The sequence below is a fragment of the Portunus trituberculatus genome, chromosome 24, assembly GCF_017591435.1.
Source record: "Portunus trituberculatus isolate SZX2019 chromosome 24, ASM1759143v1, whole genome shotgun sequence".
In the NCBI taxonomy this organism is placed as follows: Eukaryota; Metazoa; Arthropoda; class Malacostraca; order Decapoda; family Portunidae; genus Portunus; species Portunus trituberculatus.
In genome coordinates this window covers 20,301,989-20,325,845 of record NC_059278.1, presented here as the reverse complement: position 1 = coordinate 20,325,845, position 23,857 = coordinate 20,301,989, and the positions used below count along the sequence as shown (strand labels likewise).

The 23,857-nt window shown below is 38.4% G+C and overlaps 2 protein-coding genes, 1 long non-coding RNA gene and 1 other non-coding gene across 5 annotated transcripts in view; 2 read left to right on the top strand and 2 right to left on the bottom strand.

The window, feature by feature from the left end:
- Positions 1 to 1,128: 1,128 nt before the first annotated feature.
- LOC123508022 (gamma-secretase subunit Aph-1-like) lies at positions 1,129 to 18,325 on the top strand. Of its 2 annotated transcripts, XM_045261379.1 has the most exons (7): positions 1,129 to 1,364; positions 5,680 to 5,799; positions 6,157 to 6,257; positions 6,397 to 6,647; positions 9,273 to 9,476; positions 10,101 to 10,176; positions 16,780 to 18,325. In XM_045261379.1, the coding sequence occupies exons 1-6, from the start codon at positions 1,252 to 1,254 to the stop codon at positions 10,134 to 10,136; spliced, it is 825 nt and encodes a 274-aa protein (XP_045117314.1). In that variant the 5' UTR covers positions 1,129 to 1,251; the 3' UTR covers positions 10,137 to 10,176; positions 16,780 to 18,325. The 2 variants fall into 2 exon arrangements, with proteins under 2 accessions (XP_045117314.1, XP_045117315.1); XM_045261380.1 differs by lacking the exon at positions 10,101 to 10,176.
- Trnae-cuc lies at positions 7,578 to 7,651 on the bottom strand. The gene has a single exon. It is a non-coding gene; the product is annotated as a tRNA-Glu (tRNA).
- An 858-nt stretch (positions 18,326 to 19,183) lies between the features above and the next one.
- Positions 19,184 to 21,382, bottom strand: LOC123508023 (molt-inhibiting hormone). The gene is made up of 3 exons (XM_045261382.1): positions 21,064 to 21,382; positions 20,631 to 20,821; positions 19,184 to 20,317 (listed from the first exon to the last, which is right to left on the bottom strand). Exons 1-3 carry the CDS (start codon positions 21,097 to 21,099, stop codon positions 20,203 to 20,205), a joined length of 342 nt encoding a protein of 113 aa, XP_045117317.1. The 5' UTR covers positions 21,100 to 21,382; the 3' UTR covers positions 19,184 to 20,202.
- A 1,252-nt stretch (positions 21,383 to 22,634) lies between these two features.
- LOC123508024 overlaps positions 22,635 to 23,857 on the top strand; it is a 43,481-nt gene continuing 42,258 nt past the window's right edge. Inside the window, exon 1 of the long non-coding RNA XR_006675849.1 lies at positions 22,635 to 23,071. This is a non-coding gene — a long non-coding RNA (uncharacterized LOC123508024). The remainder of the gene's footprint in view (positions 23,072 to 23,857) is intronic.

The following is a 23,857-nucleotide window of genomic DNA, read 5'->3' as shown; positions in this document are numbered from 1 at the left end:
GAACGACACCCCGCACTTAGCATCACCGACTTTTCTCGTTCTATATATTGAATATTATGATAATTGGTCCATACAGAGATTATTTCTTTGTCGAATATCTCCAAATTCATTAGCAAAACTGCATCATTTTCAAGAAAAACGGTATTCGAAACTTTTAGTATTCTATTCTTCACGGTTAATTATTGCTTACACTAACTACGGCATTGTCGTAATGTTTATATTTTAGCATTGTGTCTCTACAATACCATGTAAGTTCTATTCCATTCTAGATACAATTCATTAGTATTACTGGAAGCTCCTGTCCGGTACTCATATATATATTTTTTATCTATTTATCTATTCTTATTTATTTATTTTTTTTTCACCCACGCCTAATTAATATTTACCTTACTTATGTACGAGAAAAGTAGATGATACTTTCAAGTCTAAAAAAAATGCGTGTGCAAGGTATCCCGATCACTGAGGCCATGTTGTCCGTGTTTGCTGGCCTAAACAACGGAACAAACAATCTAAAAGCACACACACTGGTTCTCGATCACCTCACGCTTCACGCTCCCCACCAAACACTTTCCACTTTATGCCATTGAGTGTAATGAGTAAGTGCTTTATATGTAGCGGGTACATTTATTCTAGTGTAGTCACTGCATCTACATTGATATTCTGTCATTATCCTCACCAGTAATTGTTTCATGATTTTTAAGTGTTATGAGTTGTACTACCTAGCAGAGTTGCAGAGGTCACGAGAATGGACCTTTGCAACGGCCCTCCTTAATATTTGTTTCCTGCTCTCTGTGTTTTCTTGTACATACTTTTTTTCTTTATTTTTTTTGCTTTCTATTTATTTATTTTTTTTTTTTGTTTCCCTCCAATCAGCAGTACGACAGGGCTCGTGAAAATTAAAGCCTTCGTTTCGGCTCCCACTTTTGTGTATATTTCTTGCTCTTTTTGTTTGTATTTTTCTATTCTTGATGTATCATGTTTTGTATTTTTTTCTTATCAAATTTTGATCATATACTCTTTTTTTTTCACTTCCTTGTATATTTCTGTCAAAATGATGTTGCAGAGCAAACACTTGTCTGTGATTGGCCAGGATGCAGCGCGCAGAGCGACAACTCTGCGCTGATTGGCCGAGTGGCTTCATCTGTCAACAAGAGGCTGGGGAGTGAGTCAGTCCGTAGTGCCCTCAGTTTCTCTAACTAAAGTTTGATAAGTTTTGACCAGTGGAGGGCTCGCGTGTCCCTGCCAGCCAGCATGACGGTGGCTGAGTTCTTCGGGTGTGGCCTGATCGCCTTTGGTCCTCCAGCATCTATGTTCGCCCTCACCATAGCACACGATCCCATCAGGACCATCATGCTGGTGGCCAGGTGAGGCACGACAACCCAGGGGTTTGTCACACAGGGCCGCTGCTCCTTGACCATCCACAGGAGAACCTAAGAAATTAAACAAACTGGTAGAAAGCTTAAGAAGAGGAACTGGTTATGACTCTCTCTCTCTCTCTCTCTCTCTCTCTCTGTGCAGTATTTGGTTGTTTTAGCACGAGTGTACGTTATAACCAAGTTAGTATTGCATTTTGGACTCTCCCAGTGGCTAGTGTTAGCACCTTACTTGACTTACCACCTAGCTAGAATCATTGCATGGAAAGAATATGAAGTAGATGGATACATTATGTATTTACACCAGAAAATTGGTAGGATAGGTGGAGGAGTAGTTATTTATGTAAAAAAATCCTTCATTTCCAGTCAGGTTAATGGTATTAAGGTAGATAACAGAGTAGAGTCCTTATGGCTGGATGTTAGAGTAAACAAAAGTAAGGTTATTAAAGTAGGAGCTTTTTATAGACCACCAAACCAGTCAGCAGATGAGGACAACCTTATGGTAGATGAGATAAATAGGGGGTGTACTAGTCAGACAATTATCTTAGGGGATTTTAATCTTAAGTCAGTAAACTGGGAGAGGATGGTAGGAGATGCTAGTGAAAATAAGTTTATGGAAAGTTTTCAGGATAACTATTTAGTGCAGATGGTAGATAAACCTACTAGGGGGAGGAAGGTTTTAGACATAGTACTAACAAATATTGAGCATTGTTTAAAGGAAGTTGAGGTAGGAGAGACTTTAGCAAACAGTGACCATCATATAATTAGATTTATCATTAATTCCAGTAGGGATAATATAGTGAATAAGACTAGAGTCCCAAACTATCAGAAAGGCAATTATGGTAGGTTACGTCAGTTATTAGGAGAGGTAAACTGGGAAGATAGTTTTGGAAATAAAACTGCACAGGAGATGTGGGATATTTTTAAGGTTGTAGTAAAGGGTATAGTGATGCAGTGTATCCCTTACAAAGATATAAGGCAGAGAAACAGGAAGCCATTATGGTGGACTCATGAGATAGGTAGCCAGATCAGAGAGAAGAAGAGGGCATATAGAGAGTTGCAGAAAAGTGGGAAGATGTAGATTTGATTAGGTACAGACAGGTCAGAGATGATTTGAGTAAGGTTATAAAAAAGTAAAAGGCAGGCAGAGATAAAACTAGCTAGAGCTGGGAGTAAAGATCCCAAAAATTATATAGTTATTACAAGGTCAGTGATAAAAGAAATAAGGATAGGATTGGACCACTCAGAAAAGATGGTGTAGTAGTGGATCAAAATGAAGACATAGTAGAATTATTGAATGAACAATTTTCTTCAGTATTTACTAGGGAAAGAATAGGAAATCCTGTTACAAACAGTGCAATGAGTAGTTTAAGAGCTTTAGAAAATATTGATATAAAACCGGGAATTATTAGGAAATTTATTCTTGAACTAGACGATAGGAAAGCTAGTGGTCCTGATGAGCTACATGCCAGAGTACTTAGGGAGGGTGTAGACAGTATTTCTGAAGCACTTAAGTTAATCTTTGAAAGATCACTTAGGTTTGCTGAGATACCTCAGGACTGGAAGTTAGCTAATGTTACTCCAATATTTAAAAAAGGTAGGAAGGATGATGCGAATAATTATAGACCGATCAGTTTAACTAGTATAGTATGTAAGATACTAGAGAAAATCATTAAGGGTAGTATTTGGGAGCATTTAAATGAGAATAGATTAATTAGAGATACCCAATATGGCTTTAGATCAGGGAGGTCCTGTCTTACAAATTTGCTCGATATCTTAGAATATATTACCAAGGAGTTAGATGATGGAAATAGCATAGATGTTATATGTCTAGATTTTAGCAAGGCGTTTGATAAGGTACCGCATAGGAGGCTATAGTCTGACCAGCCTTAATTTACGGCCATGGGGGGGCGAGCGTCTCTGTACAGTGTTGCCACGTTTTCACTACTGTTCTGTTAATATCTCTCTCTCTCTCTCTCTCTCTCTCTCTCTCTCTCTCTCTCTCTCTCTCTCTCTCTCTCTCTCTCTCTCTCTCTCTCTCTTACTAAAGAATCAAAGGTAAGCAGAGAGTCATTTATAATTGTATATATATATATATATATATATATATATATATATATATATATATATATATATATATATATATATATATATATATATATATATATATGAGTGAGTGGCACGAGGTCAGTCACGTCGCCACCACAATGTGTCAAGGCCACCAGCTGGGTGTGGAAGAGTTGCCGCTCACAAGTGAAAAATGTTTTTTTTTTTCACTTAGGTATTGGCATATACCTACTATTTTGTAAAAATAGAAACTACACATTAGCTTGGCTTACGAATTATGAATCCGATTATGCCTCACCCTTGAAATTACTGTAAAAGCCAGTAAATGTGAGCATTTTATCTTACAATTATAGCAACATCTGGTACTACAAGGTGAGGCTATTCGGACTGGCCAGGCTGGGTTCATCAGTATTGCCGCCACTCACAAGACTTCTACTATTTTTTTTTTTTTACTTTGGATAATAGATTATTTCTTTTTTCCATGCCCATTATCTTATATCTGTAACGCTGATATCATTACACACCCTAAACATGCTCTAAGTACCATTATAAGTTACTACAGTTGATATCAGCAACACTGTTGAATATGTATGCCATGTTTGTATGGTACTATATAGTTTTTTATGCATATGATGGTTACTATTGATTCAGCCTATATACACAAGTCGACATTTTATACATCTGAATTGATGGTATTTGCAATGCCTTGTACACCAATAACTTCCATTTCACATCGCATTTTTTGGAAACGTGGCAGCACTGTAGAGTTCCCCTCGTCCCACCATAGCCGTAAATTAAGCCCGGTCAGACTATAGTGTACAAATTGAGACTACATGGGATAGGGGGTAGGTTAGTTGATTGGATTAGTGAATGGCTTTCTGATAGGAAACAGAGAGTAGTATTAAATGGGGCAATGTCTGAGTGGAAGGAAGTGGTTAGTGGGGTACCCCAAGGATCAGTGCTAGGACCTCTTCTTTTCTTGGTGTACATTAACGATTTAGATACAGGAATTAGTATCAAAGTATCAAAGTTTGCAGATGATACTAAGATAGCATGTGCAGTACAGGGTGAAAAGAACAATTACAGAATACAACGAGACCTGGACAGGCTGATAGCATGGGCAGACAGGTGGCAGATGGAGTTTAATTCTAAAAAGTGTCAGGTTATGCATTTAGGTAAAGACAACACAAACTTTAGCTATGAGATGGAGGGATGTTGGCTAGAGGCAGTAGAGGAAGGAAAGGATTTAGGAGTAGTGATAGACAGGACTATGAAATTTTCAAAGCAATGTTTAGAAGCAAGAAATAGGGCAAATAGGATCCTGGGTTTTATAAATAGAAATGTTAGTTATAAAAGTAAGGAAGTGGTGCGTAGCTTATATAATTCCTATGTTAGGCCCCATTTAGAGTATTGCATACAGGCCTGGTCACCCCACTATAGGCAGGATATCAACATGTTAGAAGCAGTTCAGAGAAGAGCAACTAGGATGATACCAGCATTAAAGTGCCTGGAGTATAGAGATAGATTAAAGGAATTAAACATGTTTTCATTTGAGAGGAGATGTATAAGAGGGATATGATAGAGTTATTTAAAATGTTCTCAGATACAAACTACATAGATGTGAGATCTTTCTTTACCTTAGAGGAGGGAAATAGGACTAGAAATCATGGCAGGAAGATTAGAAAGCAAGGCTGCAGGTTAGATATAAGAAAATATTTCTTTAGTCATAGGGTGGTAGACTTCTGGAATGCATTGCCAGAGACGGTTGTAAATAGCACTAGTTTGACAATGTTTAAAACAGATTAGATAAGCACTTAAATTTATTAGATTTATAATTATGTATAGCACTGCATGATAGTTTTTATAAGAAATTTACTATAGTTAAACAAGACATGATCCCCATGTATGGGGACCACAAATTGTAGAGGATTTCGCTGCAAGACTTAGCCCTGTTAATGGGCCAAATATTTACAATTAGTATATAATGTATTGTGTACTTGTAAGTGTATCTTTAAGTACTGATGACGAGGTCGCTGTGCGACTGATACAGGATAACCTAGATGGGCCCTGGTGGCCCTTTGTTATCCTATTATTTATGTTATGTTATGTTATGTTACAGAATTAACAGTTGGGGGAGTGGATGAAAAAACTGGCAGAGATTATTATCATTATTATTATGAAGTTGATTGTACAGCTATCCCTGCTTTTCACTTAATGTTATTTCTTGATTTTTTGACAGTGCATTTTTCTGGCTGTTGGCATTGCTCTTCTCCTCCATCCTGTACTGTGCCGTTGTACAGCTGCAGGACACGTTAGCATTCGGATTGGTGTTTTCTGTGTTATTTCAAGAACTGTTCAGGTATTGTATTTTGTACTATTGTTCTTTTATCATTTTGGCGACTAAAGCCCACATTTGTTGCTGTGGTTGTATCACCACTTGATTTGACAGATGTTTCCATAGTTACAGATTTATTGTTCCATAACCATTAATAATGATGTGACAATACAGTTAATTTAAGGGAGAGGTAATCAGAGACAAAGGCATAATATTTTACTTGATACAGTTATGTAAATTGATGTAGAACATCACTATATTCAAGGAATGCATTATATTTTGCACTTGAAAAGTCACATTATGGAAGTAAACAGAAATTTTGCAAAACTATTGTCTTCCAAAGCTTGTATTAGAAAAGATTAATGATTTAGATCTTGTCAGGTTCCTGTGGTTCTTGCTGATCCAGAAGGCTGAGGGAGGACTGAAGAAAGTCAGCGATGGAAATGTCCAAATTGTTGAGAACAAGCACATCTTAGCATATGGTAAATGAATTGTGATGATGCATTGTTTTTACAAAAATTACATAATTTTCCCATTGTGAGTCAATATGGCTTTGTATGTATGCATTTTCAGCTTGATCAATCTTTCTATTGAAGTGAATTAATTTTACTAATGATGCAGTGTCGGGCCTCGGGTTTGGCATCATCTCCGGCGCGTTCTCCTTGGTCAACGTCCTGGCTGACATGACTGGCCCTGGCACCATTGGCCTCTTCCATGACCCCCAGAACTTCTTTGTTGCCTCAGCTATGACCAGTTTGGCTTTCATCCTGCTGCACGTGTTTTGGGGCATTCTCTTCTTCAATGCCATTCATCGGCGTGTCTACCTACAGCTGGCATATGTGATCCTCTGTCATCTCCTTGCATCCTGCATTGTGAGTGTCACAACACTGTAGGGTGGCTGCACTTATGCTGATGTAAAGTGCTCAAAATTTTACTTTCTATTATTGACATGCTTTTTTACATATTTAAAAAAATATTTCCCATTTCCTCTATTATGTCATGTATGGTTGTGAATGATCTTCATGCATAAGAAGAAATCTTAGTTGCTTATTTTAGTGTTATAGTTTTTTGTTACTTTTAGCTTTCATACTTTTTAAATTTGTCTTTTGGGCAAAGTAGAATGGATCTGTGATGGTGTAACAGGAGTGAACTAGTTGTGTCCTCATGTCTGATATGGAAGCACTGGGGTATGCTTGTGCTGTTATCCAATATCCAACAATGGTTAGTAAGAATCTCTCTCCCATCTAGAGGTCTAAGAGTTGATATAGGTTTTGATTTAAAGTTATGGAATGTTTGAGGGTGTGTGTGTGTATGTGTATGTATGTATGTCTGTCTGTGTGTGTATTTATATTTACCAAGTTATGACATATGGGAGAAGAGCTATGCTCATGCTGTCCCATCCCCATATCCATATTTATCCAACTTTTCTTAAAGCTTAGGAATGTTTTTTGCACAAACTGTCTCCTCCTTCAGTCAATTCCTTGGCTCAGTGCCTCTATTTGGGAAGCTAAACTTTTTCATATTCCTCTTGCACATGGTTGCCCTCGATTTTTTTACTTGTCGTGTGTGTGTGTGTTTCACTGTTTCACTGTTTGATCTGCTGCAGTCTCTGACGAGACAGCTAGACGTTACCCTACGGAACGAGCTCAGAGCTCATTGTTTCCGATCTTCGGATAGGCCTGAGACCAGGCACACACCACACACTGGGACAACAAGGTCACAATTCCTCGATTTACATCCCGTACCTACTCACTGCTAGGTGAACAGGGGCTACACGTGAAAGGAGACACACCCAAATATCTCCACCTGGCCGGGGAATCGAACCCTGGTCCTCTGGCTTGAGAAGCCAGCGCTCTAACCACTGAGCTACCAGGTGTGTGTGTGTGTGTGTGTGTGTGTGTGTGTGTGTGTGTGTGTGTGTGTGTGTGTGTGTAATTCACCACGGTTGTCTGCTGGTCACCCAGTCAGTCTTTCCCATTACGGAGCGAGCTCAGAGCTCATAGACCGATCTTCAGGTAGGGCTGAGACCACAACACACTCCACACACCGGAAAAGCGAGGCCACAACCCCTCAAGTTACATCCCATACCTATTTACTGCTAGGTGAACAGGGGCTACACATTAAGAGGCTTGCCCATTTGCCTCACCGCTTCCCAGGACTCGAACCCAGACCCTCTCGATTGTGAGTTGAGCGTGCTAACCACGACACTACGCGGTGTGTGTGTGTGTAATTCACCTCGGTCGGCTGCTGGTCACCCAGCCAGTCTTCCCCATTACAGAGTGAGCTCAGAGCTCATAGACTGATCTTCAGGTAGGACTGAGACCACAACACACTCTACACACCGGGAAAGCGAGGCCACAATCCCTTGATTTACATCCCGTACCTATTTACTGCTAGGTGAACAGGGGCCACACATTAAGAGGCTTGTCCATTTGCCTCGCCGCCCCAGGACTCGAACCCGGCCCTCTCAATTGTGAGTTGAGCATGCTAACCACTACACTATGCGGTGTGTATGTGTGTGTGTGTGTGTGTGTGTATGTATGTATGTATGTATGTGTATGTGTATGAGTGTCTGTGTGTGTGTAATTCACCACAGTTGTCTACTGGTTACCAAGCCAGCCTTTCCCCTTCGGAAGTAGCTCAGAGGTCATACTACTGACCTTTAAGTAGGACTGAGACCACACCACACATCAGGTCTGCGAGGCCACAACCCCTCGAATTACATCCTGTGCCTACTTGCTGCTAGGTGAACAGGGACTACACATTAAGAGGCTTGCCCATTTGCCTCACTCCACCCAAGACTTGAACTTGGACCTTCTCTTTTGTGAGCCGAGCTTGTTAACTACTACACTACGTGGTGTTTGTGTGTGTGCTAGTGTATATTTTGAGTGGCCATGAAAGGATTCTTGTCAATTTCAGTTTAAGAGAGAAACATCACCCTGGTATTTAGATATATTCATATATATTTTGTGTATGTGTGCAAGGAGCAGGTTAAGCCTAGCAACTGCAATATAGATTTGAAAATCCGTTGGTCAGTTTATCTTCAAAGACATCTTTATATTTCTCTATTTGAATTTATTTAGTTATAGAAAGAGGAAGAAAAAGAAACAGGCTAAGAATTTCAGAACTTACCTGTAAATAGGCCATTTTGTTATTATTGATGATCTTTAGACTCCTTAAAGTCATCTGTTTTGATTAGAATATAGTATATTAGAAGACTGGGTATAGAGATGATTTTCAACCCTTTACTTAGAAAACTATTCATCATAATAAAGACTTCTACTGGTATCTGAAAGTGATTAGGCTCATAATGTTTTACAATTAGTTAGGATTTGATTTTGTGGAGTTAAATGAATTTTGGTAATTAGACTTATATACTGTTTGTGGTTGTGGAATATTAGCACCTGATTTTGCAAATTTAGCTTAATGTCTGTAGCTTGATATGGAGTGTCCAACTCTAATGATAAGGATAATATTGATGGTATTCTGTTTTCCAGACACTCTTGAACCCCAGGTACTCTATCACACTGCCAACCATATGGATTCTTACTGGGCTGTCGGGGGTGTTTGCCTTTATTGTGGCTGGTGGCTCTCACAGGACCATCCGGGCTGCTGTTAAGGGTACCACCACCACCACCTCCTCCACCAGAGTCCTTCAAGTCAACGTTAATGAAGGAGCAGACAATTCCTCTAGTGCAGGTGTAATGTGAATGTTTTGCCTTTTTTACACAACACACACACACACACACACACACACACACACACACACACACACACACACACACACACACACACACACACACACACACACACACACACACACACACACACACACACACACACACACACACACACACACACACACACACACACACACACACACACACACACACACACACACACACTGTCATCTTGATTTTTTAAATTTGTAAACAACAGTGCTTCTCAGCTAGGATAGCCTTTGGAGGAAATAAAACAGCAGAAACAGGTAACATCAATGCCTCCTACTCCCCCTACTCATAGTTGGCTAGCTTGTTACTCCACAAATTTATGACTGATTATGGTCTTGTGACAGTTGCTTTCAGGATGTCATTTATTTTTCTACTACCCTAAAATGTTGAGATTAACTATAAAGCAGGTAAATAAGGTTGAGGTGCTAATCAACTGTAAATGCTGCAGGGATTACATAGATCACCCTAAAGATGCTTTCAGTACATCAGAAAAATTAATGAGATCCTGATTGCTTACATGGAGTAATGTACGCTGGTCATGAGCTGGTAGAGAGCCTTAATATTGATTATGTTAACATTATGGTGGTTCTACAGCACTCCTCTCTGCTGAGCATTCATGAAGAACGGTGATGCTGCTTCTGATGTTGAGGTATTGGCTGAATAAAGCAAGGTCGGTCAGTAGTTTGAAAATACCATTCATCCAAGGCTCCATTTCAGTTGTTCTACTTTTCATCACTCTAGTTGTGTCAAAATACAAATATTTGTTTATTTATCTCTTCTTTCTTTCTTTTAATTTTCAAAATTCATTAGGATAGTGTGTAGGTCTGGTGATAGTTAACCTTACCAAATTGTTACTCAATTTATAGTTACAAAATAATTCAATAATGGAAGCTGAGTGGTGACCAAGGTGCTGAAGCAGAATTTCCTTTTTGGTATAAAGTCGTCATTATTTTGAAAGGTTACGTGCATATTTTTGTGTGATTGCATGTTTTCTTTTTTGCAACACAGATTGATGGTATTTATTTCAGTATTTGTAATTTATCAATTTAGTTTTATATTTTTACTCTCTATATGGTACTAGACAGAATACTACAAGAAACTGTAGGTATGAATTTGTCCTGAGTGTTCTTGTTTGATGTATGGTACTTATTGTGCCTGTCATTGCATTAATTGAGAGGAGGCTGTTGACAAATGCAATGGTGCAGATCAGCTCAATCCCTCCAAACACTGGCCTGCATGACCTGAGGGTGTAATGTTTCTTTCTTTTTCCTTTTTTTTTTTTTATGGGAAAAGGGTAGCTGGCCAAGGGAAACAAAAATTATAACAAAAAAAGGCCCACTTGATAGCGAGTTCCCTAAAAGGTTAGTAGAGTTAGCCAAAAATTCTGGGACAAATGACTTGAAACCTCCCTCTTAAAAGAAGTCATAGTCGTAGGAAGATGGAAATACAGAATCAGGCAGGGAATTCCAGAGTTTACTAGAGAAAGATATTAATGATTGAGAGTACTGGTTAGCTTTTATTAGAGTTGGACAGAATAAGAGTGAGAGGAAGAAGGCGGCCTTGTGCAGCAAAGTTGTAGGAGGAGGAGAGGCATGCAATTAGCAAGATAAGTAGAGCAGTTAGCATGAAAATAACAATAAAAGATAGCAAGGAATCTAACATTCTGGCAGTGAGAAAGGCTGAAGACAGTCAGTCAGAGAATGGGAGTTGATGAAATGAAAAGCTTTTGATTTCACCCTATCTAGTAAAACTGTGTGAGTGGAACTCCCCCCCCAAAAATATATGAAGAGTACTTCATACAAGAATGGATAAGCCCCTCGTACAGAGTTAGCAGTTGGAGGGGTAAGAAAAAACTGGTGGAGATGACTCAGAACACCTAACTTCATAGTATGTTGGACATGTGAGATGAGGAGACAAAGGAGGGAAAGTAGGAGAGGAGAACTCATCATTTACCCTCCAGCTAAACTAGTGGAAGAGTTTACATGTTTTTTATTGCTCCTCCCACCCCTTCTCCCCATGTACCCTGCTGCCTTCATATTTTGTGTCCTAGTGGCAATATGGACAAGAGAAGAGACTTGAGCAAAGAGGAAGTTTCATCCATAATAAACTTGTAGAAAGCAGAGCCCATGAAGGCTGTATCCAGAATTGTTGGTATTAGTGAAAGAAATGTGCAGGGATGGAACAGTTTTGTAATGGTGAAGAGGCAGCAACACCACAACACCAAGGTCGTCCTGGCAAGGCATGGAAAACGTCTCCTTGCACTCTGAGTGTCATAAGACAGGAAATGGATGCCTACTTGCTGCCTTGTGACATTCAGTGTAGGGAGAGGTTACACATCTCCGCTTGGGCTGGCCAGTGTTAGGGGGTTGAACTTATTTGTACCATTACATTAATTGGCTGCCTGATCTAGTGGAAAACATTCTGAATCTCATGCCAAATCAACTTCAGATTAATATTCCAGTTCATAATTCTCTAAATGAATGGTTTACCACTTTAATTTCATTTATCATATGTGGAATCCCACTCTGCTACATGAACAAAAATAGTCACGTTTTTAGTTGTAGTGGTTATGATTCTCAACCATGTTATATGTTTTCTCTATTCTTTCTCCATCTTCATTCTATCAAAGGATAGTACCTATTCTGTGTTGTCCATTTTCATATTCTCCATGTGGTGATTTTGATTCACAAGTACATTATTGAAATGCTTCTTAGAGCTGGCTGTGTTTCTGTCATGTAGGGATGCAAGGTAACAGCTTGTGTGAAAATTGATAGGTTTAGTTCTAGGATATTTAGATGTATTATCCCAAGCAACCACTTGGTACCAGTTGTTATTATTATTTGTGGTGAGTTTGGTCACACTTGACCTTATGTTTTGCTGGTATCATTTATGAATAATTGGCATTTATAGTGTGGCACTATGTGACAACCACACTAGGTACATGTGATATTGATTATCTTCTTAACATTGTTCATTGTAACAGTTAATTGTTACAAATGCCTTACACTTTCTTCTACTTTTTACGCCACTGGTTCACTCTAGTGAGTGTCTTGTCAAGTCCATATACCAGAACATTACCCAGTACATCTGAATTGGAGGCTTGGGTGAGCTCAATAAGTATTGCCTCTTTAGCATCATGCTTACTAATACTAATATCTGATAATGCCTTCTTTGCCAACCATGTATATTTTATAAATGCTTACCTTGACAGCATGAATGCTTGTTCTCTCCCTCATGTATAAAAAAATGTATAACACATTGTATCAAAATGCTGGTATGGAACTTGATTGACTTTTTGTCTCAATGATACATTATTATATGTGAAAAAATCATATATAAATCTTGAATCTTGAATATGCTTTTCCTTCATGTGTGTAAATCATCATGCATCTTTATTATCAGACAGTTGAGTTTTATGGTTGTACAAAACTTTCCTTTAATGTGTCATTTCCAAGACTGCATGATGAATAGGGTTTGGTATAAGTTTGCCTATTTGCAGCAATATTTTGCAGTTTTTGTATGTTTGGGCACTTCATCATGTTAAGTTTATCAGAACATCATTGTTCAAATTTTCCAGTACTGTGCTGATGTCATATGTAAGAGATAGTATGCCATGATAATTGAAGACTTTGTCAAAAGCATACCAAAAGTGTGTGGGTGTGTTTGTGTTAGGAATCTTTCACACCTCCTCTCAAAAACTTGGTTGTGTGAGACACTCGTAGTGAACTTCTGTTGTTCCAATACCTGCTGTTTATATGCTTATTTAATATTGAAGGCATGCATGCTTAAGCATTTTATGTGAAAATTAAAGTTTTAAGCATCAAAAATATATTAACAGCACGGAAATGACAGAAAGAGGTATGATTGGTTGTGTGCTTGCTGCATCTGTTTAAATTACTTATTCTTTGCTCCTTGTTATTGTTTAAGGAGACTTTTTATGTAAGAGGGGGAAACCAGCAAAGTGCAACAAAAATGCAATTAGAAACTTGGTCAAAAGAATTAGCCCAAAAAATGGAATAAATGTCTTGAAACCTCCCTTTTAAATGAGTTCAGGTCAGGTAGGTGGAAGTGCAAAAATGGGCAGGGAGTTCCAGAGTATACCAGAGAGAGGGATGAGTGATTGAGAGTGTTAGTTAACTCTTGTATTAGATAGGTGGACAGAATAGGGATAAGAGAAAGAAGAAAGTCTTGTGCAGTGAGGCCACAGGAAGAGGGGAGGCATGAAGTTAGCAAGATCAGAAGAGCAGTGGGTATAAATATAGCAGTAGAAGATAGCAAGAGATGCAATATTGGAGCAGTGAGAAAGAGGCAGAAGACAATCAGCCAGAGGAGAGGAGTATATAAGATGAAAATTTTTTTATTTCACCATATCTAATAAAATAATATGAGGTGAACCTCACTATACATGTGAAGAATATTCCAAACATGAGTGGATAAAGCTCCTTTACAGAGTTAGTAATTGGGTCAACTGAGAAAAAATGGTGTTAATTTAACATCTAACTTCATTGAAGCTGTTTTGGCCAGAGAAGAGATGTTTAGATTACAGTGGGAGCCCCACCACTCATATACTTTGGTAATCATTAAACTTGCTATTCATCCAACTTTGTTTACCAAAAATTCAACTCGACATTCATATGGTTGTCCAGCAATTTGTTCAGTGTTACCTTGTTACTGTCTCTCTCTCTCTCTCTCTCTCTCTCTCTCTCTCTCTCTCTCTCTCTCTCTCTCTCTCTCTCTCTCTCTCTCTCTCTCTCTCTCTCTCTCTCTCTCTCTCTCTCTCTGTTTTTCATCTATATACAGCTATATAATACTTTAATTTTTAGTTGCAAAGTATTATAATGTGTTTGTTTTGAGTTGTTGGTGATTTTGAACCATAATTACAATTGTGTTGAATGATGACCTATATATCTGGAATCTCTGATGGAACATTGCTGCACATCTCATTTTTATAATGAGGATGTGCCACATTGATATATATGTCCCAGTGTTTGGTGTTGAGTGTCAAGCTGGAGACTTTTTCATGTTTTGGAGATAGTGCATGTTGTCAATCAGTGTCTGAAGCAGCTTCACTGAAACTAAAACATTATCTCCTGTGAATGAAATTTCCCCAATGTTCTCAATTTTTTTTTTCTATCTTCACTTGTAGAATTTGTGCTTGTGAAAACCATGATGTTATAGACTATGTCTGTGTTTGTGCAGCAGTAGAGACAGCAGAAGTAGTGGTTGGGACAATAGAGGCAAAAACATAACTTCTATGTATATTGAGTGGGAGGTGTGGGAGATGAGGTAGTGATAAGGACAGATGTGGTGACATGCCTTTAGGCTAAACACACATCCTCACATTGTTCTCAGCTCTCAGCCAATATCTGACATGGTTTTGCCAGTACCTCGCTCCTTTTGGGTGTGATAAGACTTTTTGTTATCCATTATGAGAAAAGAGCAAAAAGTGGGGAGTTGAGGAATGCTAAGTGGGTAAAGAATTTGGTGAAAAAGAAAGCGTCACTAATTTCTTCTCTCAACATGTACAACATGCATTGAGGTTTCTCCTTATCAGGCTGTGAGAGAAAACTTCCATATACCACCATGTTCCTTGTAAAATTTCTTTGTTTATTTAAGGAATATTTTCTACAGCCACGTCTCGTCTACAATCGCCTTAACATAAGAACTGAGTGTGATGGGGGATGAGGCAATTGAATGGTTATTTAAGTGGTATTTCAATGTGGATGAAAAGTAATCATGCATGATTTGTGAAGTGCTAGCCCTAAAGATGCCATGAAATGATTTTTGTTTTCAATATTTTTCAGGTTTTCAACTTGGCCAACCCTCTTAACTGTACTAACAAGTGTTACATATTAGGATTAGTTTGAGTGAAGCCTTTGTAAAAGTAGATGAGTGAAATATTTTTTTCAGTGATGGATAAACCCAAAGCCCATAGGCATTATTGCAAATTTCATACCATACAGAATTTATATAATACTTTAGTTGGATTTGAATTTGTTCATGAGAAAGCTTCAGTAAATATTTATTTTTAGGAGTGGACCAATTGGCTCCCAAGCTATTCAGTTAACTCATCCTGCAGTGACTAATTACACAAAAGCAGCAGTGTCCACTTATGATGTCGGATTTCTTTTAGGCTTATATTTTATCACATTTATTAAGACTTATATCCCTTACAAATTTTTAATTGAAAATTCAAGTGAAAATGACGAGGCTATAGTTTTATGATTTTATTTGTATTATTTTATTTATTTAAAATATTTTCAATGAATTTTATTTATTTGTTCTTATATTAATGATCTCATTCTTATAGTAAAGGAGCTGACATATTTTCTGGTCATGTGGCATACAGAATTATTAGTCTTTCACACTCATAATAACTAGTACTTGAATCTGCTGACAGTCATTTGTTCTTACTTTGTTGCTGTCAACAAAAAATTTTGTAAATAGTCGTATGTGTACTGTTTGCTTCTTGGAAAGGTATCATAGTCTCGACATTTCATGGTTTGTTGATTAACGGGTCACAAGAATTACAGCGTCCTTGCTACCATTAACAACCATTTATCATCCAGCAGCATGGTATTTGTGTGACTGGTGAACGACTACACTATATATCCTCTTTTATATAATCCCTGTCTTGCTTTTCCTTGTGGTCTGTGGATGGAAAGGGAAACTGCACTCAAAACCATCATATGAAAGTCACACATTTGGAAGTCACATGAATCATGGTTCCATTGCTCCACTCTCTCATCCCAGGACTGATATCATCCGTTAAAGGCTTTCCCTGTCCCCAGTTTATAGTGAGAATTGACAGTAGATGTTAGAATGTCCTTACTAGTGTACAAACAAGAAAGTAAGCATCCTGTGAAATGTAGCTTGAGGAGTTGCTATTTTGATGCTGATTTGTGATTACTGTCGTTCTATAAGGAGACAGACATGTATTAAATGGTTAATGTTCAAGATTGCTGAGAAACTAACACCAACTGATTTTTATAATAAATATGTTTGATGGGAATAATTTCAAACCTGATTTATTTGTGAAAATTCCCCTGTTATTGTGTTGCAGTTTGATGTTGTAAGTATAACACACTTCATGATCACATCCCTTGTGTTGTTACTTTGACAATGGAAATCAGTTCATGAAATAACCTCTACAGTTATCTGTGCATGCTGTGGGTGCAATGAAGATTTACACCATTTTGTACTGATGTTAATATTGCTTTACAAATTTTCACAAATGATCTATTTTGTTCATGACTTACTTTTCCTCTTTCAGATACAGCATTATGACCATCACCTGTAAGAACAATCATTTAGTGCCCAGGTGAAGAGGTTGTCCCAAGCGGGTGACATTAACCTTAACGTGCCATGCTGTCCTTAACAGACTCTCTGCTTTGGAGCAATGTTGGTAAGAAAGCATCTGAGAAAGATGATAGTTATGATGTCAGGATATGACAATAGAAAATGTGATCTTGGATAATTTATTCTTCTTCAGATTAATAATTGTGAGGTAGTGGGATAGCTGCTGCTCTTCAGTCTTTATAAAGTAACTACACCTCTGTGGTGGAGGACTCATTATATAGAAGGTGTCTTGAGAGGAAAGTCACACATTATCAGACATGAATGTGCTAAGAATTGATGAAAGGAAGAGGAGAGAGTAGCAATGATGTGTGTTGGTATCATGAGGATGTAACTTCATTACTTATCAAGGTTTATCAACATATAATGTAATTAGAAAGCGCTTTGTTGTAGGAAGTAATAGCTAAAACATTATTAACGTTATATGGCAACGTTGACCAACTGGACATTGCAGGATGGTCCATGTGCAGCCATTTGCTACTGATGCATGTCTTTATTTTTATATCCTGGAACTTGAAAACCATGGCATTAAAAACATTTTATGACTGAATGATTTACTCTTTAATTTCTGAGAATACATTCCTTTCCTCCCAGAACATCCTGTATATGTATGATAATTTAAAAGTAAAGATTGAGTGTGATTTTGTGTAGTGATTCGGTTCTGCATAATACTATGTATTTTTCTGTTAAGACCCACACATTTATTGTAGTGAGATTAAGGCCTGGATATTCATGGTTGTTGAACTCATTAAAATTGTTAAATTATTTAAAAGAGTACCAGCATCTAGTTTAAGATCTTTATTCATTTATTGCAAATTAATATAAACCTGGCTATGAATTGAAAGAGGCTGGGGTGATTTATAATGGTCTGATAGTGGCTGGGATGGATTGGAATGATATGAGAGCCTATATGTTTTGCAATACAAGATAGTGATAAGACTTGATAAGACTTATTAGGGACTTCAGGCTAATCATAGATTAGTTTACAGTGTTGTATGGAAACTTTTCTGTGTAGAAAGTGATATGTGCCAGTGGTACTAAAGTAATTACACTCCAGCCATTTGATTCTATAATGAACATTTTATATGCATGTATTATGCATAGAATCAGTCATAATGGTGGATGTGATAGGTAATTGTTGGTGCACCAGAAGACACTATTAACTAAAGACTTTCTATCTGGAGTTGACTGACTGGAAATGTGAGGGTGTGTACTTTTGGATTTCTTCAAACATGATTTAAATTTCCCATATGCTGTAATTACATACTTTTAGATAACTGTATTTCAGTACCTCACTATCAAATGAATTTTGTTCTTAAATTAGATATAGTGAATTATGACAAAGAAGTACAATACTTAACTTTGTTTATTTTTAAAGTGCATATTGAAATTCTTATTAAACTTGCTGTATTTCAAATGATTGCTATTTTTGCTACATCATTATAATAAAGCTGTAGCTAAGATTTAGATTGTATTAATAAGGAATATTTCTGCTAATTGAGTTTAAATGTAGATGTGTTTATAGTTAATTAGACTTGATGGCATAAATCAGTGACTTACAGAAGGTAAATATGTTTGAAAGTGGGTGCAAAAGATGGAAATTGAAGATGAATACATATAAGGTAAAGGAAGGCAGTAATAGTGTTTAAAGGAAGTAAAATAAAAGAATTGACTTTGAGAAATGGCCCCCAAACTTTAAAGTGGAACCATACTGCGGAGTTTGTGACATTCCTAAAGGCTGCAGGATTTAGTAAGCCTTTATTGTAGGAATTTCAGTGTTAAGGCTTTAGCAAGAGGTGTAACATTGAGGTAATGAAAGAGGGGGCTGAAGACAGTCAGAGGACAGTTGATAAAACAAAATGCCTTTGAATTCACCTTATGTAAAAAGAGTGGTATGATTGGAATCCCTTCTTGCCCATTACATGTGAGGCCACTTCGTAAATGGATGAATAAGGCCCATGTATAAAGTTAGCAGCTGGTGGGACATCAAGGCTTCATTCTTTGGTGTAACAAAGGGGGTCTGACCAGGATATAAACTCAGAACCCTGGCAAGAATCATACCCTTAGGACCTAGACCATCAGACATAACTATACTGTATAGACAGATGAGATCTACTTTGTTCAGTAAACAAAGAACACTACAGAAAATTCTTTTATTATAGTGTATTCTACTTAAACTAAATAGTCAACAAATTAAGTGAAAAGCAATGTAGATCTTTATAATCTATAAAGCCAATTTAGGTCTCAAATCACTACATTGTGTAGCTTTCTTTTTTATTAATATTTTGAAAATTACTGTTCATGACAAATAAAAGTAAATGTGTGGCACTTTAGTTTATTTTATCAGTATCATAATAAATACGATGTATGTAAGAACGCAGCAGCTTAATTATAACTCAAGTAAAAGTATAAAATAACTTAAAATTACTCAAAACATGCAATAAATTAAAACAAATACAAAAGTATAGGTTGATATAGATGAAAAACAGCGACGCCAGAGACATCATGAGTTGTGACTAGAGCTTGAGAATACTGGTTTGGTTCAATGTCTTTTTTGTATTACCTATTATTTTCTTGTCTACACTTCTCATTGTCTTCTTTCCCTCTCTTTCTCTTCATCTTTTTCCTCTACTGTACTTTTTATCTCTTTTCCATACAAATTTGCTTTTTTTTTCTTTTCGATACAGTCCGCCGTATTAGTAGTGGCTTTGGCGGGGTTTCAAACTTTGGCTAACGGTATCAATTTCCTCGGTGGCTCTCCTTTCACTGGACGATTCAGTGCTCGTCAGCTTCGTGGATCAAGGGCTCATCGCCCTTCGGCAATACGTAATGCACCGCGATATTTCTGGATTACCCGTCTCCTTCCCCCATTCTCTCTATTGAAACCAATAATTTAATCAATCGATCTTTTCTGAGATTTTTTTTGCTCGCCAGCCACGGGAAGACATCACCAGTTAGACAAACACACACTCTTACATAAAAAAAAAAAAGACACTCACAAATTTAAAGACACTTCATCTTCGTTTCATAAATAAGATGACTTAAAACAAAGCTAACAATAAATTATCCTAACAATGAATAAATTATAGAGTAAGGAACATACAAGCCTAAACAGGACGGAATAACTAAGTGGAGAGCTCTAGCAACAAGAAACTCATTATAAGAAACAAAAGCTAAGGTTCCGCTGAGTTCCTGCACTTGATAGAGTTGCTCAGTGGCCGCCACTGAGAAAAGGAGACAAGTCATTCACTTTCAACATTCTAAAGTGCTTCTAGAATAGCCAGTATCGGTGTGAGATTCAGCGGCGGCGACCATGACCTCGGAGAGATAACGACGCTTTTCAGATCCGGCCGGCCCCGAGAATCCTCACCCACTGTTTCAACTGCATCATGTCTTCAGACCGCTCTGTAGCGCGCACACACCACAGGAAGTCCTCATTAAAGAAGCAATCCTTTCTGTAAGGGAAAACGTTAGCGGGTTCAGTGTCTGCTATGTAGAGTTTGTTGAGTAAAGGAGAAAAGGAGAGAGACAATGATAAAATACAAAAGAGCAAGAGGAAAGTAGGATGATTAAAGGATGATGTGAAAAAGGAAAGTGTAGATCACTCACGTCGTTTAACACCAATATACATACAATGAAATAACTGAATATAAACAGGCGTCTATTTTAATTCATTTTGCAAGAATGATTTTTGTCATTGAAAAACCGGCAGTGTCAGTCCTCAGCAGGCTGTTTGCTTTACGCTGCAGTTTGCAGCCCCACTCTCACCTGCAAAGACTGGCCATTCCTGTGGAGCGGTAGATATTTGCACAGTCGTCGCAGATCCATTCTACCTTTTTGTAAAGGTCCCTGTTTCCCATAAGGTTTGGACAATCGTCATTGATAACTCTTGCAGCTGCTTGCTGGAGACTGGAGCTCCAAAGGACAGCCAGCAATACCACCGCCAGCAGCGTCGTCCTCTGTTACCGAAGGGAAGTGAACAAGTGATTTCAGATTCTTATGATGAGAATAACCGTTTTCAATAATTTACTTCTTAATATTTTTCTGTGATGATATTAGTAAAATATATTTATATGTTATTGATAAAACAAAACCAAATAAAGAATGTTGATAGCAAAACGTGCAACATCATTTGAGATGAACGTACTGAAGATGAAATATAAAATCTAGAGTTTGAACATGAATGCAAATTTTCACTAACCTGGCAAGAAAATCTGGAGTGAGCGCGGGATACCATGATTCCTCTGACGACTGGCACAGGCGGGCGCTGAGTGACAGGGGTTAGAAGGAGCCACGGAAGGGCCGGGGAAAGATGGCAAGAGGTGTGATGAGTGGCGGGGCCAGAGGAAAACTGACGCCACGGAGCGAGTCAGAGTGGGACGCTGGACAGTCTGAGGACGGGGTGATGTGAGTCGCCGACTGTTCCTTGTGATTCCAGAGGCTGAATGGCAAGAGCGACGCTCGCTGTATTTATATGTGATGCTTCTTACGTCACGGGAATGTTGCATATTAGGATTACTGTAACCGCGCACATTACACATTACGCCTCCCGCGCTTAACTTTGAAACACACACACACACACACACACACACACACACACACACACACACACACACACACACAAACACACACACACACACACACACACACACACACACACACACACACACACACAGTGTGAATTCTAGGTTAAGTTATATCCATAGTTAGGTTAAGCATTTCAGTTCATTGTCTTAGTGTCCCCCCCCCTGTACATTTTCAGTGTAACTTTTTACATTGCCAAAGTAATAAACCGTATATTATTATTATTATTATTATTACACACACACACAGAAACACACACACACACACACACACACACACACACACACACACACACACACACACACACACACACACACACACACACACACACACACACACACACACACACACACACACAGAAACATGCACACACACACACACACACACACACACACACACTTCATTCATGCATGCTTCTCTTACCTTCGCTACTACGAAAGGGAAAAATGGTCATGAAATTTAGGCTTACATAAAAATTTGAATAATGATAAAATTTCATTCCAAGAATTCTTTAACCTCACCACACCTTCCTCTCTTGGCAATGGTAAGTGGGTAAAGACAACCCTTGCACCTGAGGCGCTACCCTCTTTACTTATCTCCTGCCCTTCCTCTACTTACCTACACCGCGTGCACTCTCCGTGATCATGAACAGACTCATGTCTTGTCGAATATTCGTGTTACACATTTCCATGAAAGAATCAGCTACTTTTTTTGCTATTATATTAAGTGGTATTAGTTTCTCTGCAGGCTGATGAAAAGTGTAGCAGGGTAACATGACGAAATGTTTTAGGCGGCTGGCGGACGGCGTGTGGCGTAATGCAAGTGGGAACTCCGCGCGGCGCGTGTTCAATGAACATGCCACTTGTTTTCTTAATTTCTTATCAATGACGACGGATAGTAATGCAGCGAGTACGTGGTGCAAGACAGAGAGAGAGAGAGAGAGAGAGAGAGAGAGAGAGAGAGAGAGAGAGAGAGAGAGAGAGAGAGAGAGAGAGAGAGAGAGAGAGAGAGAGAGACTCAAATGAAATAACAATTCTATAGTTGAGAAAAGGGGTGGAACAAGTCACAAGCAACGGAAGCGGAGAAATGCCTTTCCATAGCCAAGAGCGTGAAAGAATTGCGTCATCCTTGCGACACGCCATCTCCCTCTCCACGCCAGGACACTCACCCGACCAGGCCCCACAAACCCCCCGGGGCACAAAGGGTATGTGGGACCGGGAGTCGACCATGAGATGGCCAGCAGGTGGTTGCCTCCTTCATACATCCTTCATTAGGACTGTATCCTTCTTTGATAAAGAGAAAAAAAAAAAAAGAAGCGAAAAAATGTCGAGTTTACATGTACGTACTGTAAAGAAAATAAATACTTTTTAACTATAATGTATCTCTTAGTTTTGCAATATTTTCTTGAATTAACAACAATAGCAAATTCATTGACCAAAATTTAACAGGATATACTATATATAGAGAATCATGGAAGGAACACGCATGCGTGACAACACGCCACCTTGCGGGATCATCGGAAAAGTATTAGTTTGCTTACCTGTTGTGGGTGTCGATTCAGGCGCTTGTCTCACTCGTGCGCTTTCCTCAACGACTGTCGTGCTCGGCCAGAGGAGCGGGAGAGTGTACGTTTAGGTGATATTCAGCGTGGGAGTAAGATGTGATGTGGCACATCAATGAAGGTTTGGCTGACCGCTCTGGCAAGGCTTACCATTTTGTCAATCTTTCTTGGGTTTCCACCATCCATCATGCTTTCGCTTTGATCAGTAAATCAGTTTCCTTACTCTGTTCACTGATTTCAGAATTGTTTAAAAGCTCTTCAGAAGTGAGAATGCAGTGAGTAAGGAGGACAGATACAAAACTTGATGCGCAGTGTTGAGTGTCATAATGTTTGTCCTTCTGGTTGTGCATATTGTAGGTACCTTGTGCTGTACACCCATATGTTATCTTTGCTCTAATTCGCATCTGGCAAGGTTTATGAAGACTGATATCCCAAGTAGAGCACGTGCAATCATCAATTGTTATTATGAGCGTATATAACACATCATCAGTAGTATTTCAATATAATATTTATCGAATACTTGAAACCGAGTACCTCCGACTCGTAAAGCTCTACAAGATATTGACATATCTTACATTGTTTCATTAGTTTTCTGTGGAAGCTTAACTGAAAGGATAAGCGATTGATCATTAATCATATAAATTAATGAGAGCCAAAGTGTAAGTGAATTATTAAGAGACCGTTTGGCAAAGCGGTGGAAGCTCTTGCAACAATTAGCCGTAATGTTCAGGGACTGGTGATTGTGAGCGCGCTGCGGAGAAATTGGGGGACTGAGCTGTTAGGACGAGAGCAACACTCATTATTAAAATTCTCAATTACGGGTGTAGTAGAGATCTACTTGACATACCGT